Source organism: Gorilla gorilla, chromosome 10 (genome assembly GCF_029281585.2).
Source record: "Gorilla gorilla gorilla isolate KB3781 chromosome 10, NHGRI_mGorGor1-v2.1_pri, whole genome shotgun sequence".
NCBI classification, from domain to species: domain Eukaryota; kingdom Metazoa; phylum Chordata; class Mammalia; order Primates; family Hominidae; genus Gorilla; species Gorilla gorilla.
This window is the reverse complement of record NC_073234.2, coordinates 77,515,086-77,535,407: the sequence shown is the minus strand read 5'-3', so window position 1 is coordinate 77,535,407 and position 20,322 is coordinate 77,515,086. Positions and strand designations below refer to the sequence as shown.

At 34.2% G+C, this 20,322-nt stretch overlaps 1 protein-coding gene across 6 annotated transcripts in view; it reads right to left on the bottom strand.

Annotated features, from left to right (window-relative positions):
• SOX5 (SRY-box transcription factor 5) overlaps positions 1-20,322 on the bottom strand; it is a 1,026,842-nt gene that overhangs the window by 217,397 nt on the left and 789,123 nt on the right. For all 6 annotated transcript variants that reach the window (XM_031000926.3, XM_063694118.1, XM_063694117.1 and 3 more), the window contains one exon: positions 3,641-3,727. In XM_031000926.3, coding sequence (XP_030856786.1) covers positions 3,641-3,727 — 87 coding nt within the window. The remainder of the gene's footprint in view (positions 1-3,640; positions 3,728-20,322) is intronic.

The window sequence follows — 20,322 nt, the reverse complement described above, 5'->3', positions numbered from 1 at the left end:
AAATGCCCCTGGCACTTTTGCTAAAAACAGATTCAACAGTTTGTGGGCCTGAATTAATGCAACGTGACCAGGGTCAGAAGAATGCATCAGAGATTCTGAGGGGAAACAAACCAGGCTCTAAAAAACTCTTGGAATAAGGCAGGTAGAGAGACTGGTCTAGAATTTTTGTTAAATTCTGGCACTTTTGTTAAAAACAGATTCAACAGTTTGTGGGCCTGAATTAATGCAACGTGACCAGGGTCAGAAGAATGCATCAGAGATTCTGAGGGGAAATAAACCAGGCTCTAAAAAACTCTTGAAATAAGGCAGGTAGAGAAACTGGTCTAGAATTTTTTAAAGTGACTTGGCCAGAGAACCTCCCGTACACAGCTCTGCTTTTATCAAGATAAAAACAATTGAGAGTATTTTGTATGCAGATATTTGTGTTATAATTCTACAAATAAACATTAAGTCAGCAAAATACAAATTTTGCAATTACTTTGTTGAAAAACAAATGATCTGCTTAGATTAGTTAAAGCCGACATGGATCCCCAGATACTATCCTCAGGTGAGGTACCAATGCAATGAATGACCTTCGGTGTAGTGGAATTTCATTCTAGCTGAAATTGTGTGTGACTATTGGTTGCCAGCTGGAGTAAAGGCATTGTTTCTCCCTCCGCACTCAATAACTATGAGACTCTAAAAGGTATTTCTTCACCTTTCACATTATTGTTACTCAGTGCTTCTGCATAGATAAGGGCAAAAGAATCTGTAAACTGACCAGTTATACTACGTCGCTTATAAGTGAAGAAGAAACAAATACTTCTTTTGGGCAGCTAATCAGTTTATAGCATATATTGACTGTTGTTGGCAGAACTTTTCAGTCAAACTGTTTTGTTCTGCAAAACCAGATCGAGTGTCCTTTTTATGTGTTTGCTAGAGGATTGTTTCTAATGTAACTTTAAAACCTAATTCACATTTCCAAAGTACCAGAGCATAAAATGGCATGAATTCTAACAGGTAAAATTATCCAACATGAAAAATAACTTTATGCTCTTAGAAGTAGGTGACCTTTACTAACTCACATTGTTTCTTGAAAAATGAGATTGACTTTAAGTGGGCATGACAACTATTAATTGATAGCTAAACTCTCCAAATCAAATGTCATTCATTTTTCCTATTTTAAAAAGTCTATCATTTTTTACTTTTTGAATATTAATAGTAAGAAACACTTCTCTAAACCCTTCCAAGCTATGATTGTAATATTTGTCCAAATGCTCTGAAACTAATTCACTGATAGGAATTTAAAACAGCACTTAAAAACAGAGCTCAGTCCTCACTTGGCTATAGTATGAAATATTCAGAAAAGGGAAAAGGGCACACACACACGCACACACTTATTCACTCACACATCTCCTGGAACTAATTAAAAATTAAATGGAAACTGGCTAATATAAATGGAGGAGAAAAGTTTCCATGCACACCAAGGCTCTGTGAATACTGTAAAGGCTGGAAACATCCTAACATATGCAAAGGTTCTATTTAAATACATTATTTTAAATTAACCTTCATAAATAACAATTCAATACATTCATATTTTCAGATTTTAAAAAAATTTACTTATTCTTCCCTCCCTCAACTAAACAAGTATAGGACAGCATAAGACTTACATCTTCATTTGCCTCAAAAAATAACTTCCCAAACAACTACGCCACTGTTCTTGTCTAACTTCTGAAGTGGCAGGAAAACTACATTCCTGGGCCCTACATAATCTTTGTGCCTGACCCCAACAAGAACCTTTAAGTCAAATTCACTTACCCCCAGAGGGCAACACACTATTGTATCCTCTCCACTTTCTAGCCACCTATGAACAATGGATAGTAATTGCAACTGTCATGGGCAGTCAGTAGGAAAAGCAACCCAGTGCTGTTTTCTAGGTTTACTGCCAAACCTGAGTTGAACACCTAATAACCATGCCCTGAACAGAAGAAAGACCTACAGTTGCTTTTAAAATGCATCAGAAAACAGTGTTTTGAACAGAACCAGAGGACAATAACCTAACTTGTACTCTGAATGTGAAGCTTAAAAAACTCAAAATTAAAGACAGAAACTTCTTTTGTGATTGTACTGTAGCTTCCTAAACTAACCCCCAAGGCAAGCCTGAAAGGGACAGCTGAGCTTTCCTCTAAGCTTGTCATCACTGCTGTTGCTGCTTTTAAGTTTGACTTGTGAAGGAAAACGAGGGAGGGAAAAAATGTTTGTCCTCCATTGGAATGAGATCAGAAGGCTTGGAAAAGGCAGTCTTCGCTGCTCTACTCTGAGTTATTACCTAGGTCAGAGGAGAATAAAAAACCTTGGAGAATGCATCTTATGCCTCAGGGGTAAATGGGTTAAAATCCATCAAAATAATATCAAGGACCTGCCGCCTCTGAAGATGAAACTCCTCAGTTCTCCTTAAACTTTCTCTTCAAGCTCTTTAAGGCATATTGATTCTCATTCACTTGAATTTGATTCCATTGTAGATTTTGGTTACTGAATTTGTTGATTAGCACCAATTCATTTTCTCATCACCCTTTCACAAGTAATCATAGCCTAAATACATGTAATTCCAAATGATCTGCATGGAAAGTGAAATATTCAGCCAAACATTTTCCAGAAGTTTTTAGATATCCAGATGTTAATGTCATGTAGGCCAAACATTTAAGACCGATGCTTTGCCTTTCTCCAGGATACACTGATGGAGTAAAGCCTTAAGAGAGAAAATTGCTTCTCTCATTGGGAAAACACTTGCACGGACACACATATGCAAAAAAGTTATTTATACACCTATTTCTACATGTATAATAATATAAATCTAGTGATGTCTTAAATGTATATTCAGCCTCTACCAAAAATGTACACAGTAATATATAACTAAATATTTTATACGGATGACTAAGTATCTTGATTTTCTTAAAATCCTACTGTAGAACTCAGAATCTTAAGTGTCCTACTAGCAACAAATAGAAAACCATAGACTGCCTACTGTGTTTTGAGAAAACATATTTTTAAATTAATTGAAAGGATAATTTGCTTTTATCTTATATGAGGAAATTAAATCTTCTCCCCTTGTTATTAGTAGGAGTTTATTAAGATATGAATAGTTTTATAGAACTTTTCTTAGCTGGATGTAATTGCTGATTCAAATAAAACCAAAACAAATTGTTACCTTGACTGGTACAAAACAACCTTTTATTATGCTCTCCCCATTCATCATTTCTGGTTTTAAATTTAGGTTCTACACACCCATATTTCTTATATGTACAATGTACAAAATCTTATAAAATGCAGTTTTTAACCTTGCTATAGGTACATTCTTACTTATAAAATAATTTAATTTTTTTAAATAATTTAATTTAATTTTAATGATGAAAATCAGAGCCTGTTAGAGGTATAGTGGAGTGATTCTGTTGAAAACAACATATCATTTATTCCATAAGGCACAAAGAAAGAATATAAGAACCCTGCTACATCCTCCTTCAAGATAGAAAGAAGAAATCCTAAACACAGAGAATGCAAGAAGCAGAAGAGGTGAGGGCAGAAATACTTTATCACCATTACTATTTCTGAATATCAACTTCATTTTGGTACATTTTGGATAAAAATAATCACACCATATTACCTTTTATTTCGCCAAAGTTCCCCGATCCCATTGCAAGAAGCTTGTCTTTCCAGTCCTTTGAGAGTAGTTTTTCAATACTGGGGGTTTCTAAGTAAAGAAAAAAAGAAGTAAGCAAATCAACATGACTCTCCTTACAATGGAGCTCATTAAAAGTCTATCTGCTAAAAATAAGGCCATCCCTATCCCAGCCCCACTTCATAATGGCTTCATCAAAAAACTGATAACAGGGGTGGAAAAAAAGAATGTGTTTTGTCACCTGCTGTTTCAAAATCATTAGCTTTTTCCTCTTGCGGAACAAAGCCATACTAATTCTTTATGACAATGGGTACACATAAACCTTGCAGTTCATTGTTTTTCAATTTGGTGAACAAATTCTTGCTATAATGGATGCTTGTCAATTTCAGGGTGTTAGTCTGCAGTCAAAAAATAATTATGTTGATAAAATGCAGAGTAAAAAAAGGCAAAGAATTAGCTCTTAAATCTGCTACATGTAATTATATCCCTCTGTGTGTTTACAATTACATCCACTTTATAATATGTGTTTAACATCGTGTGGCGGTAAGCACACTGTGGTAAGATTTGCCAGTACTGCGAACATAAAAAAAAACAAAAAAAAAATTGGTATAAAAGAAGCTTTAAAAAGATTGGAAAATCTAGAGAAGTGAGGAATGCTGCCTATAATGGAAACCTATTATTTGCTTATTTCCGATTTGTATCACACTCTTTTAAAATGCCCTGTATTCGGACAGGGCACACACATTTTAGAAAGCAAGGTGCTGCTTTAGTCTGGTATTTGTTTCTACATATAACAGTTTTTGACCTTTCCTTTTGTGTTGAACTTTAATGTATAAGTAAATATAAATGCCAATAAAAACTCCCAAACATTAAACTCAGTTTCAAACAATATAATTGTATATTCTTGTCAGCACTTAGATGGATACACAATTACAATGGCTTTCAATCCCGCGATTAGCGCAGCATTCACTTAGAAAATGGAATGTACTAAAAGATAAGTGTCCCAGTATGCTCCATCTAAATAACAATACCCACACTTATTATATAGATCAAGGACATACACTGCCATTCTCCACATTGGTGTTTATGTGTATGTGTGTTTGTTCAGGCATTTGTTTACCCCCTACTAGGAGCATAAAGGGAGTACATGTTAACTTATCAAAGGGACCGTCTGGCCTAGAGACCGTAATATTATTAGAAACTGGTTAATTTTCCCCTCAGTAAAATGCATATTAGAGAGTTTTCATCATCACGTTTAGTTAATGCTGTCTCCTTTTTCCAGGGCCCCATCTTTACAGCGATCAGCTAGCAGAGTCAAAAAGCCTGTGTGGAGTTTTCAACAAAGCAGAGGTGCAATTTTCCTTGGAAAAAAAAAATAACAATATGGAACACTTCTGTCTCACATGTCAGAAACTTGTGGAAAATAAAATGGTGAAAAGCTCTGAATGATTACTCTTTTACATAGTCTATATGTATACATATATACATATATGCAAATATGTATATGCACTTACAACAACTTAATAAATGCACATTTACCTATGGAATGAATTTGAAATGAATGAATGCAGTTGAAATGAATGAATGAAAAATGGATTTTTTTCCCTCGGAACAAAATACATAGCTATATTTTTCACATTTAAGGAACTAATACTGAAAAATTTACTTTTAATTTTTCTTAAAATATCCCAATTTCTATATGGTATTGGTTCAGAATATTAACAGCAACTCTAGGAGTCATAAAACAGAGTAAATATCTTCATATTATAACCAGTATTTCTCCTCATTGACGCTTTAAAAGTAACTTTGAAATACTTCTGCAAGGACTTCCAACATTTCTACATTCCCAGTAAACAGTTTGAGAGTAAAATTATTTCTTAAACCTTATCAGAGTAGGTCAAACAAACACCACTGTTTCTTTTTTCCAGCACTCTACAAAAATTCTTGAGTAGCATGTAAACAGGGCACAGCCAATACGGTATTTGCAATAGAGTACTGTCAGTCATTAAAAGCTAACAAACCTTTGCAAAGCAGGAATGCAGCAATAGAAATCCATTGTGCACTAACAATAGGCCCCTGAACCTCCAGGCACCAAAAGCAGACCATTTTACTTTTAAGGCTATTGTCTGCAAAGTCCATGACAAAGCTTTTCCCCTGCAGCTAGACAAAATATTCACTGTAGTGTGCTCATAAAGAAACAGAAGTCTTCTGTCTAAGTTGCAGAGTTAAAGAAACAGCAGCCAGATTTCTGAAACCTGCAGAACATTCCAGGCCTCTTTATTAACTAGCATAAAGATATAAGGCTGGTAAACAGAGCCAGTTTGTTCAAGTACTTGACTTTTAAGCACACACTACAAAAAAAAAAAAAAAGAATAACTTCTTTAAGACTAAGTTATTTTGAAAATGTAAAATCAGAAACATATCTAAATCACGGTTGTCATGTCTGTGGATGAATAAAGACACTCATACTTACAACTTAGATGAGGTATATACTTTAAATTCAGATTCAAATACATTTATTTAGCAGCCTATGTGCCAGGAACTATGCTAGAGGTTTTTATCTGTATTCTCTCATTTAATGGTAATAACCAAATGAAGACTTAGATTGTGTAACATCCATGTTACGGGTTTAAAGAGATGAAGCAGCACCAGCAAAAAGAAAAAAGAGAATTGCTCTGAGGTTCCACAAAATGTAATGGGCAGAATTGAGGTCTTGAACTAAGTTTGTTTTTTTTCCTACACATTCCTAACTCTCTTATCAACAACAAAATGATAATAATAGCTACTATTTAGAGGGCTATGTGCTAAGCAAGGTACCAGGTCCTTCACATGTGGTATCTCAGACTGCTCACAGTAATCTGCTGAATTAGATATTGGTACATCTGTTTTACCATTTAAGAAACCAAAACTTAGGAAGTTATCATGACTTGCCCAATGTGGAGCTAAATTCTACCTATTGGATCCCAAAATCTTTCTTCTTTGCAGCACATACATTGCTGTGGTTTGAATGGGTCCGCCCAAAAGCATGTGTTGAAAATTTAACCCCTAATCCAAAAGTGTTGGGAGGTGAGGCCTAATGGAAGGTATTTAGGTCATAAGGGCTCCACCTACATGAATGGATTAAGGCTGATTATAGAAAGGCTTCAGGGTACAAGTTCCATCTGTCTCTCGTGTGTGCACTCCCTTATTCTTCTGCTTTCCACCATGGGATGATGCAGCAAGAAGGCCCTCACCAGATGCTAGCACCTTGAGGTTGGACTTCTCAGTCTCCAGAACTGTGATAAATAAATTTATTTTCTTTATAAATCATTCAGTCTGTGTTATTCTGTTATGGCAACACAAAACACACACACACACACACACACACACACACACACACACACACACACTCTCCCTCATTTAATCTACAAAACAGTTCTGGATCGTAGGAAAAACGATTCTTACTAACTCCCTTGGATAGATGAAGTAAAAACTTGATAAATGTTCTAGGGTAACACATATGTATGAGCAGCAACTGTGGAATTAAAAGGTAGGCTTTTTTACAGTTTTTGTTTTCAGGGTGTGGTCCAATTATATGCCTTGCACTCTAGGATTCTGGATAATTTAGTGACAACCTATAAGTATATAGCAGAGATATACAATGAAATTAATTTTACTTATATAGTAGAAGGAATATTGGGCTATAACTCAAACAACCTGGGTTCTCTCCAAGACAGTGACACTGGCTAGATTGGCCTGTGGGGGTGACGAGGGAAGGGGATCATGAGACATCATTTCACCCACTTCACCCCTCTCTCTGAATTTCTGTAAAGCAAAGGGCTTCAAAAAAATCCACATTCAATACTCTACTAACTGCTAGTTTCCACTGGTAGTTCTTGAAATAACAGTAAGAAATAATCTCATAATAATGAGCACAATGAATGGACATGTAGCAGTGATTAAATTTCTCTGAAAATGGTAAAGATACGGTAGAAAATGCATGTTTCAAAATGTAAAGGACCAAATGGCAGAAGCCCAATATTTACAATACACCTGTTTGTTAACATGTGAATATGAGTAAAGTGAAATTTGACACAATTATGTAAGTGTAAGTGCTGCTTCACTGCTTATGAAGTGAATAGATAGTAATTATCTATTAAATATTTAATTTTCTAAGATAAGATTTTAAAAATGCACAAGCATAGAATCATATTTTGTACTATGAATATGGTATGTGGGGTGCCTAGTTATTTGCAAATGTTCAAATTCTGGAGTTTCCTTTAATTTTTTTAAAATTTTTGTGCGTACCCAGTAGATGTATGTATTTATGAGTTTCTTCTATTTTCATTTTAAGATGTGTCATGTTTTTCACTTAACTCTAAAAGAGTCTCCTGAAAATTCCTCCTCCTGAGAGTTCATTCTCCCAAGTACTGGAATATCATGATTACCTTCAAAGTAAGAACTAGGGCTCCCTATATTAAAAATAAGTGTGAGTTAATAATCATTATTTGCATAGCATTTCCATTTACAGAATGCTGCCAGATACAATTTTGTCAGTGGCATATATAATTGTTATATCCATTTTGCAGATGAGGAAACTAAGGCTCAGAAAGATGCTTTGCCCAACATCAGCTCATCAGTAAGTAGAACAGATGGAATACAAAACCAGGTTCTCTTAATTTAAGGATCTGTCTCTTTAGGGGAAAGGTAAATGCTTATATTTTGAAAAAGAAAATAAAGTTAGGAAATAGGACAGATATAAGACAAATTCAAAATAAAATATACCCTTCATCATCAACACACTAATATTAAGATGAGTCTAATTGGCTCGCTATTGTTTCTTTCTGCCAACAGGACCCTTCTGATACATTTGCTTGCTTTTCCCTTCTCACTCTTGCCTCTTTTGCTCACATATGCTTCTTCACATCAATGCCTATGGCAATCCCCACCAGTGAATGGCCCCCCCCAACTGTGCCAGCCATTGTTACAACAGCATCCTGCCTCTTTAGGGCCTGTTCATTCCCTATAACTCTCACTCCTTTTTCCCTTCAGTGCCAAACACTCTTAAGACCGACTCCCTCATCTGGAACAATGAGACCTAGAGACTCATGCCAACATATTGTAATTCTCCAACAAGCTGCCAGTGCCAAGAATTAAACCACATTTGCTCCAGTGCAGTAGCTTTACACACAAGCTCAGGTATTTGCTTTGTGTTTATGTAGGTTTTTTTCCTTAATCTCCGTTCAGCTGCTGTGGCAGAGCTCATTGAAAAATCGAACAAACAAAAAGTACGTTATGTATGATATTTGACTTTTAAACAAAGTCACAGGAGTTAGGTTATACCAAACCTATCACTGTTGATACTTTAATTTTGCAGCTTAAACTAAGCTGTGTTATTCTTGACATGTGATAGCGTACACATTGAGGAATGGAAGTTGTCTTCTGGAGGTAACTAGATTTCAAAATATACCAATATCTCCTTCAAAGTAAGAAAGTAAAAGCACATGTAGACTACTCATGCCATAAAATAAGAATTATAGAGCTGAAAAGGTCTTTATATATCATTTAGATAAGCACTTCATAAAAGCAATTGAGGAAAACCTATATCTGACATAAATGGAACATAAATGGTTTGGCTACTTAAAACTAAAACAACACACGCATTCGATTGTCATGCAAATCTAATTAACACTAAACAAATTTATATTTCCTCTCTACAAGATTTAGATCATTTTAGGTACTAACAGATTGGTAATTTTTAAGCTAGTTACAGATTATATAGTATTTTTAAAATATTTGACCAAGGAAATTAGTGTTGAGAGATGACCATGTGTATGACTCAATACGATTTGGGTAATAACTGGTTTAGACCAAACTTTTCATTTTACAGACTAAAACAGTACCAATTAGAGATGCTAAATAACTTGCCTAATATCACAAACCTATATAAAGGCAGAACTTGCAGTCCAATTTCCAGTTCAGTGTTCTTAACAGTATATCACATACTACCACAAAGTTTTTTAAATAGACGGCCAAACTCTTGAAAAATGAAATTGTAGTTCTATTTTATTCACTTTGTCTAGCTTAAATTAGTAATTATTTGATAGGTGGTACTGGTGGCTAATCTGTTTTAGAACTAAGTATTATTAACTCGATAATCTGTTTAAATTAGGTACTGTTAACTTGATGTTCTACTCTTGGAAGCTTTCATCTGGTAGCCCCATGAAACTGAAGAATAAATACAATTTAGTGCATTTATTTAACCGAATTTATTTTTCTTCAAAAGGCTAATTACAATTTAATATGTTGCTATTTATTAAGTTACATATAATAAAATTATTTTTGAGGGGAAGATTGAGCTAAATCTGGAAATCATATATCAGTAAGAGTTCAATTCATGTTGACAATAGCTGCATATCTACACAATATTAGGGAGCAAATATTAAACAGTACAGTGTAAGTAATATTGACCTTTACATATCTGGAAAGCTATTTGTACACTAAAAACCAGAAGGCCTCTTAACAGTCCCCTTAGTCAAGTATTACAGCTAGTCTGCCACTGGACATACCAAGTTCTTCTAGGAAATATCAAAAAATAACCTGGGCACAGTGGTGGGCCTACAGTCCCAGCTACTCAGGAGGCTGAGGCGAGAATATTGCTTCAGGCCAAGAGCTTGAGGCTGTAGCGCACTTTGTTTGCACCTGTGAATAGCCACCACACTCCTGCCTGGGCAATGTAGCAAGATTCCCCCCTCTAAAAAATTCATAATATAACACATACCACAACAAACAATAGAAACACACAAGAAACTCCATAGCATTAAGATTTAGATAAGCTTTATTTTTATAGCTGATTGTCCTGAAGTGAATTAAACACTGGAAATACTTTAAGTTTAGTATTGCCAAAATACTTGTTTGTTTCCACTTGAAAGTTAATGAGAGCCTGTTAATACAAAAAAAAAAAAAAATGTCTTTGGCTGATTCAAGTTTTACAATTTTTAATGTGAAGTTTTCAGAAAAATGTAACGTAATACTTAAATCATTAGTCATAGGCGTAAATTTTCTTGTTGCATCAGCTGAACCTGCTCAATTATAATTGGTTTTATATCACATTTTAGAAGAATATCTTTTATCACATGATTATGACATAATCAATATGGTATCATTACTACATATCAATAACCTTAGGTTTACTCCTCACATGACATATTTTCTATACAAAAATCTCCACTAAAAGATAGGCATTATTCATATGTGATAGAATAATCATTCTTTCATCCACTCTATCACTCACAAAGTAACTGCATTTTCTTATATAGACTACAACTCTTTGTTTTGTTCTCATTTCAAATATTAAATCCCAGCATTTCAACAAGAAATTGAAGAGCTAGTCCTCATGCACAAAATCTCCTTTATATTTTACTACCAAATATTTACAATGATAATGTAATGTCATATATAACCTGACTCCATCACTTATTAAGTTTTGTGCCCTTTGGCCAGTAATGTAACCTCTCTATGCTTCCATTCACTTACCTGCAAAAGAGGTTAATAACTGCACTTACTTCATATGCTTGTTGTGAGAAGTAAATGAGATAATTTATGTAACGCCATTAAAACAGTGCCAGGCACATAGTGACACCCAAAAATGTTGACTAACATTACAACTACAACTTACTATAAAACAACCTAGGAAAATAATTTCAAAAAATCAAGTAAAATATGATTCACCTTGCCTGTCATGAAAACTACCCCAAAATCAAAAGTTTCATCAAAGAGTAATAGGGCTACTTGTACCCATTTTTATGAAATAACCACCTACTATTAATGTATTTGGTTATCTACCATTCCTATGACTTCTTCAGTTTGATCTTATCAATAAAGATGATAAAGGAATGTAGTAAGTATGAAGGACTAGGGAGGTGCCACTTCTATTAAGTTAATGTATAAAATGCCCGTAAACAGCACAAATACAAAATTGCTCAATTAATCTTTGCCTTTTTTTTCTTTTTTTGACAGTTGTCTTTCTAACTTCCCAAAGGTTCTATTAGGTCCTCAACAATATCTAAAGCTTTTAAGCCAGTGCTGTTGACAAGTGAAAGAGAACAACAAATAGCTTTGTAGTGCTCTTTTCCCAGGGTCATTCAACCAATGGTAATAGTTATTATTTTTATATATTAGCACTGAGCCCTGTCCTTTATCATGGCTAACTCATCCAACCCTCCTGACAGCAAAAACATTTTAACTTTTAATAAAAATGGGAGAGTGCAGCACTCTTGTGTAAGGCTCTTTCAGTAAAGTGCACAGCTAATGAATATTGTCCATTTGGATTCAAATAATTTATGATGTCAGCAGAGTGTGGGTGGGGAGATGTGAATCAAATTCTAGCTATTAGTTACAATGAGAAGGGTGAAAGTGGAGAATAGGAGGGTTACTAAGGCGAGAGGAGTAGAATGAAAAAGCAAAAGCAACTTAATAAAATATTGAGAGGAAAAATATTTATGATGCATCCATAACAGTCCACTTATAAAAATTAAAATATTTGCAACAAAAGATTTTCATGACTATTTTTGTTGTCCATCCATCAAATAACCAACTTTCTTACAGACCAGTTGTAATAACTCTGTTATTTTCCATATATTCCATTTGAAATAGTATTTTCTCAACTGTGTACATGTGAGATAGAACAAAATAACAGAAAAGAATAATGCAAGAACTATAAGCTATACATTATGTCATAAAGTATACAAGAATCAGGCATTTAAAAACAGTTAAATTCACAAGGCAAATTTATAAACAAACTGAGGAAAAACTTAAGATATCTTAAACATATTGCAGCTTAGTAAAGATGAGAGTGCATAGTTCTGAGCAACTTATATATGCCTACTGATATATTTAAGAAAAAACTACCTAAATATGTATTTGAATTGTAAATGGAGCAATTATCCTACTATAAAAAGTGAATTCGCATAATCACTTTGTGTAATTGGATGTCTAGGCCATGTTGAAAACAAAAATTAATATTTGCAGAATTTTGTTATTGTTATTCAAAATTGTGAAAGTGGGTGGTAGAGATAAAGAAGATGCAAAATGTATAGAAATAGAAAACCATTTAACATACATTAGAATAAGAATTTCAATACTTAAAAATTATGACAGAATGTTTTACCACTGGAAGTGAGAATTAAAGCACATACAGCCTGATAAAGCACTACACATCCTGAATCTTCTCCATCACAACATATGTGAAAACAAATCACAATCTCAGCCTGCCAGATGCGTGAAAAGATATGAACAATATGACATGATTCATATGACATGATTCATATGATAAATCAAAGATTGTGATATGCAGGTAGTTGACTAGTTGAGCTGAAAAGCTAGTTATAATTCAAGTTATATTTTTATGTTCTAATACATAGAATCAGATTTTAAAATTAAAAAAACCCTCTGATTTGCTTAAAATCATATATTAAAATTTGTATATACATACATATCTTTCTCAACCAAAGTAGTCCATCTGCCTTAACAACTTGTTTATTATTTGGTCTCTTATAACCTTTCATGTATTTTGTATTTTTGTCATTTTCAGAGCAATTTTAGGTAAGAAAATACAATAGTTTTATTTGCAAAAGGGTGTTTAATGTTCACAAACTTCGATACAATCTAATCAACAAAGAAACCTGCAGTCATGTGTTAGCTATGATGTTGCTGTGAAGTCAAAAGTGTAAAACAGCAAAAAAAAAAAAAAAAGAGTTTTCCTTGGAAGTATTTTCATATTAGAGGGAATAAGTGAAATAAGTTAAAAAAGAAGCAAACAAACAGCAACAATAAATAATTAAAGGAAGCCTGGATACACAGAAAAAGAGAAAAGCAGAGTATGGAGTTTTACTTTTCCTGTATCACCAGAGACTTCCCATTCTTAATGATAAAGGCAGTGGGTATAAAATTAGTTATGTATAATCTTTTGAAATATTTATTTAATTTCTGAACTTCATGAAAAGTATTATCTTTGCTTTTAATGGCATAAAGGACCATTAGAGCTATTAGACTACTTTCAAAAATTAAAATACACTTTATTTATGGATACTGCCATCTTCTTTATTTTGCACAGTTCACACAAACATGCATGCTCACATACACAGACACAAAGGATCAAGAGGCATCATATCCTACTTGTGTATTCATTCATTTATCTAACAGTCATTGGGTAAACCCCTCCTATGGCACTGTGATCAGAACAAAGACATGGCCTCTGTACATTAGGAAACTCATCATCTCCTGAGGAAGATATACCAATTGTGACCATCACTAAAACCATTTATTCAAATTGTTATACTGTCACTGAGTTGTTTTCCAAATGTTTCATTTATTGACGCAAAATTAGAACTAACGATGCCTTACTTGAATTATTAAATTAGTGAATAGTAAATAAATGTGCAGACAGACTTTTCTAAATGCTACTATAGCAGTATTCCCATAAAGTAAAAGTAAAAGTTCTAAAGTAATCTTCTGGTAATCAGTTAAATCTGCTATAAAAATTTCTACTAGACAACCAAAAACGGGAGCAGTTTCTCATCTTGTCTATAATGAGGAAAATAATTGAATCACATAAGCAATATAAAGTTAAATTTAAACTATATGGATAAGAATAGTAGAATCAATTAGTTCAACATACAGTATATATTACATATTTTTCCAGCCATGAAGGATATTATCAAGAGCATAATAGAATTGAACCCCACCCACCTAAAGGTCAAAATCATAGGAGGCTTTCTTAAAATGCAAAATTCCAGGGCAGTCAGAGAGTATGGTACATTACATTTTGTTTGAATCCCAGGAATCTCAACTTTTCTAAGACTTAAGGTAATTCCTTGATGAAACCACTGACAGGTTATTAAAATATGGGTAAAAGCATCATAACAAATATCCAAAATTTTGAATTAAAATGACTAAGATGTGAAAGAGTAAAATCTACTGAATTCTTCTTAGAAAGTTAAAAGAATTTTACTAACACCACACTATCATGAATAATAATTAAATATTAAATATTATCAACAAAAAATCCAAATATATTCCAATACTTTGCTGTTTTACAACTCCATGAAATGTAACATTTTTAATGCAAGAAAAAACGTCAAAGTAAAATGCAGTAAAAACTGCTAAGGGGATAATATTGTACACAATTTATTATATCGGGGAAAATGAAGAAAATTATTTACTGATGTATTTTGATCAAAGATTTTGCATAACTCTTAAATAAGGGATTATGAGTCATGTGACCACATATTAGAAACACACTTGTAATCCCAGCACTTTGGGAAGCCAAGGCGAGAGACTCTCTTGAGCCCAGAAGTTAATAGCCTGGGCAAAATTGAGAGACCTTGTTTCTATCACAACCAAAACTAGCCGGGCATGGTTGTGAGTGCCTGTAGTCTCTGCTACTTGGGAGGCTGAGGTGGGAGGATCCTTTGAGCCTGGGAGGTAGAGGCTGCAGTGAGCCATGATTGTGCCACTGCACTCCAGCCTGGGCAAGAATGGACCTTTTCTCAAAAAAACAGAAACACACACACACACACACACACACACACACACACACACACACACACACACATATATATTCATCAACATAATGCACTATACACATAAGAGGCATACATATGTTTATGTAAGTTGCAAACAGAAAAGAGAAACTCCTGAGGTGTCAGCCAAACGACCAGAACATCATCTCTGAATTGTTGAGAACTGAGGTGAAGCAGCCTCAGAGAAAAATGGGAGAATCACGTTATAAGTAATTTAATGAATCAGAGAAGAACAAACGAGATAAAGTCCTCTTTATTCAGAAAATTCCCTATGTGAACTCTTTAAGGGAATGGCAGGACCAGAAATTACAAATCCTGGAAAGGGTGGTACGGTAGAAAACAAAATAGTCTATATACCTTGAATATAACTAACAGGGATTTCTACAGGACAACATTTTGAATGGTTATTCTTTCTATATTCTTTAAAACTTCGGTGAGTAATATCCATAAAATCATGTCTCATAGCTAGTAACTGAGAGGAAAACATGATCTATAAATATTCGAAAGGATAATGAAATATGGGGAAGGCAAGAGAAAGAGTATTGTTGAATATTCTTTCTCCTGCACTGATCTTTTCAGAAATAAATGTTGAATATCTTCACTCATATATATATATATAATAAATGATAAAGACACAGATCTGTAGATATATATCACCTAAATCGTTCTCTTTCACACACGTGTATTTAGTATAGTTAATGTATGATATTTACATATAATTTGAACTCAACCCCTCATTACGAATGTATCTGAGGAAAAATAGCAGGTGGGGGTAGGGAGGGCTCCAAGGATGCTCATCATACTATGCCATGGATTCCATGCTTTCCTAATGAGTCACCCATTTAAAAGAATGACATTTTCAAAGGTAGAAAAATGCTTATTTACAACAGTCTAGGGGTTTTTGTGAAGTGCAATGAAACATAAGCAGTTAAAAAATTAAGGTATAGATCAGTATTTCATCTCAAAGGGATGGATGGGTCCAATAAAATAAGAGACCACCCAATTTTCTGACCTACGGGTCAGAGAGCAAGCTTTTACAAACTTGCAAATGGTCTTTTTTAAAGCCATGAAGGTCTGTGTTCCACATGTCAGAAACTCAAAGGTGTTTATACCGCTGGGAATCTTCTCTAAGGTATAAAAAAACACCCAAGAACCTGCTATGGCAGTTTTGTCTCAGCCCAATAGGGTCTCTTTTACAGAACAATTACATCTCTCACCCAAGATGAACACCAGGATGAATATGAAAGCTTCAAAAAAACTTCCCTGGCCTCAACTAATTGGAAGAATTCTCCCAATTCTTCAAAGTTGATGATTTAAATGAAACATTGCTAGTAATTAGGATAAATTAGGAACATATATTTGAATCACTCTTATAAAGTGTTCCAATAATAAGAGTTGAGTTCATCAATTAAATTACAAGCATTCCAACTTGAAATTCCAACTACAGTAGCTGCTCATAATCTAGTTGCAATTTTTTTTACAAGGCAAATATTTTCACGTAAGAAATCTGGGAAGTGAAACAGGTAAGTCATTGCAATAAATTTGTAATCATTAAAATTGATCTTTATTGCTTGACAGGGTTCAACACTGAAAGCTGTATTATCTACTTAAAACATACATTTATGAGATTAAAAATACAGTGTTTCATTTCTAAAGAAAGAAACAAAAACGCTATTGTTCCCTGGTAGCTACCAAAGAACAAAAGATAAATTACTTCATATAATGAGGGTATTAAATTCTTCATCAGAAAATTTCCAAAATGTTTAAATTACATTAGATACATAATCTAACAAGCTTTCCTATCATACAGTAGGTATCAATGTATTATTATAGTCCATAATTCTAGACATAAAACTTGGGTTATTTATTTTTCTCTCTGTTTTTTTCCTTAGCAAACTGTTCAGCTTATAGAGTAGCACCCTCAGAAATTACGAAGCAGCAAAGCCAAATCTCCAAACATGTGAAGAGTTCTGTGCCAAATGAAGGTGTTTAAAAACTAAACCTAGCACCTTTAAAAAGTACCTGATTTGAGCTTAATCGAATCTCTTGTTTCCATACATATTTTGGCCTTTCTGTTGTTGACATGACATATAAAGTACTTAAAAAATAATGATCAGTGAAGTTTCACAGCATGGAAGGAAAAAAAAAATAAGAGGGGAAAAAGTTTATTTCACACTATTTGAATTACCTGTAGGTAGTTCTCTATGGGGCTACTACCAAATCCTTTAAGCCCACCAGCTCTTACCTACATTAAATTAATGAGGCATCTCAAGCATTCACTCTTCACCAGCAGCTCTAGGCTCTCCAGTTGGACACCTACAATTTACTAAATTACAAACAGTGACCTAAGGGAGACATCTGTTTGTCATATACAATATTGTAATATAAAATAAACTAGAAGAATATCTGAGAGATTAAGATGATAAGATATATGTTGAATTGTATTTTCTGGGGTTAATAGGGGCCGGTCTACAACTCTGTGATCTTCTCCTTGCCAATACAAATTCTTATTTTCCCATCAGGAAGTAAAGGTCTCTGAAGATCAACATTATGAAATACAATACTTATGAACAATCCAATGCTAAGAGGTCTCTATTATGCCATGATACTCACTACCTCCATACAATACTTTTATTAAGCCTAAATACATTAAGCTTGATTATAATCAATTTTTTGTAATACCACCTTCTTACTAATGCTCATAACACTTGGCTCCCAGGGATGTATTTATAACGAGATGGCCGGGTGTATTTTCCATTAAAGGCCTCTGTTGGAGTTTCTATAGTGCTTTTTTTCATATATTTCAAGTTAAATGCTCCCTCTATTTATTTTTTTTTTTTGCCTCACAATAACCAGTCACTTTTCAATGATTAATTTTCTATCAAAAACCAATTTGCTCATTTTCCTTTGTCCTGTCATGTTTCCAGAACCACCTCTTTCTTTTTCCCCTATCCATGGCAGAAACTCACCTCTTCCCTCCCGCCAGACCACCACTTTCTAGCCCCCAAATTGTTTCTAATGATGTATAGTCAAAGATATTTAGGCACACCCCCCTTACCCCACCCACCCAAAGCAGAGGACTACTACTCAATTAACAAAAAGAAAACCCTGAATTATCAAGGCCATAACTGAGCCAAAAAGGACTGTAGCCATTTATTTTATATGACCTCAGCAATTTCTTGATTGAATTGCAACCCTGCATTAAATCAAACACTGTGTGTGTGATTTCATAAATGCTGGGTGTGTAAGGTGGAATCAAGGAGGGGAGAGAGCGACAAAAAAATTATTTTAAAAATCTCAGAAAAAAATTCTTTTTTCAGATTTTTTTTTCAACATGCTCTTTACTTTGTTATGGAACTTATACACATTTTGTGAAATTCTCTGAACGGTATTCCTAGGCATGTTTAAACAACAGAAATAATGGAAGCATAATTGATTGCAGCTGGGAACTGTCATCCTATCAGTAAGCAGCACCTAACTGACAAATACTACAAGCTTGTTAAAGATTCCTTTATGAACTGGGCACTGTAAGAAGACTGGGCATTCTTTATCCCATGTAGTTAAATCAAAATCTTCACTGACTTATTTCTCAAATTTTACTAGACTACAAACAGTAAGTGGTTAGTTTGTTGGCCTCTATTCAGTTGGTTTGGGCAGAGAAGGTGGGGTGCTCGTTTTATGAAGCTAAATACATAACAGGTTTATAAACATGCTATATCTTTCTGTCACAGTGGAGATATTCAATAAAATCAGTCTTCTCAGTACATGAACTTTCATAGGAGAAAGGAGAAAAAGTAAAATCTCTTACTCAAAAATCCATTTTTGTGAATCAGATTATTATAAATTTCTTCATACATATCGTATTCTAATCAGGGACTACCAAGTTTCAATTCTTATCTAGAAGAAGCTTTTATATCAATTTTTAAGTTTACTTAACACATACTTTCCCAAAAATGGAGCAAAAAAAAAAAAAAGAAAGAAAAACTAATAACGCCACATTAAATTACTAAGAGAAAAGCTACAGTAAGTCCCTTTTCCTATTTTCTTATATTTGTGTAGCTGTTAGACATTTTGCAAAGGAGGGGAGTACCAGCCAGCCTTTCACAACAAAAGACCTACTGTCACTGAGCCAGTCCCAGACATGGTGGAAACCAGCCCACAGGAAAAGGCCTGGCTCCAATGTTAGGCCCCGGCCGAGTACAGTCACTATATTCACTCAAATTGGCAACAGGTCTCAGTGTTCCTGGCTTTGAGCTGTGAACAAGGGTCGGGATTGAATAACCAATTATACAACCGCTGACTGAGTTTATCCAAGGTTTGCAAACTGCTATAATAGCCCAGTATTCAACCAACTGTTTTATCCTTTTCCAGATATAGTGTCATATCTCCCCTTGTGCTCCATTTACATGTCACTTTATTACATACATCCATTAAAAAGGTTAATACAGTGTCACACTCAATGCCTAAATTTTGCCTTACAGGAGTTCTGCTTCTCTCGGGGCATTTCATATAGACGTCTTTCTCTGTCTTTCACTTTCTCTCTGCAAGTTAAACCAAGTTTCTGTCAAGACTACAAAACAGTGCATGAAAGACCAGTAGCTAAATGTCAACAGTTTCAAAAATATTCCTTATACAAATAGGCTGCTTTAACCCACCTTGGTATATAAAAAATGTGAAAACTCTGAAGTTTGGCAGTTCAGACTAGCACCCAAATTTGAGGTGCTCATATAAATTCATAGAAATATGTGCCTTCTTCCTCTGCCAAAATGGACGTCTCTCTCAAAGTTCAAGAAGACATGAAATTTATCCCAGCATATTTGCATGCCTGCTCTTATACTAAGTGGTTACGATGGAATTAAAAAAATAAATTTTCAAGTACTTTTCCTAAATATCTACAAATGTGAAATTCTTGAATGAACACCTTCCAATTCAATAAAGCATAAGAAAAATGGTAGAAATATCAGGTAGCTGGGAAGACGTTGGCAATTTTTTGATGTCTTCATCTTTGGCCCTTTATTTTTATTCCATGCTTTGTGTTAACAGGTGTTTTACACATAACTTATCTTCTCCACTGACGCTATTTATCTTTAAAATCAATAATACAGA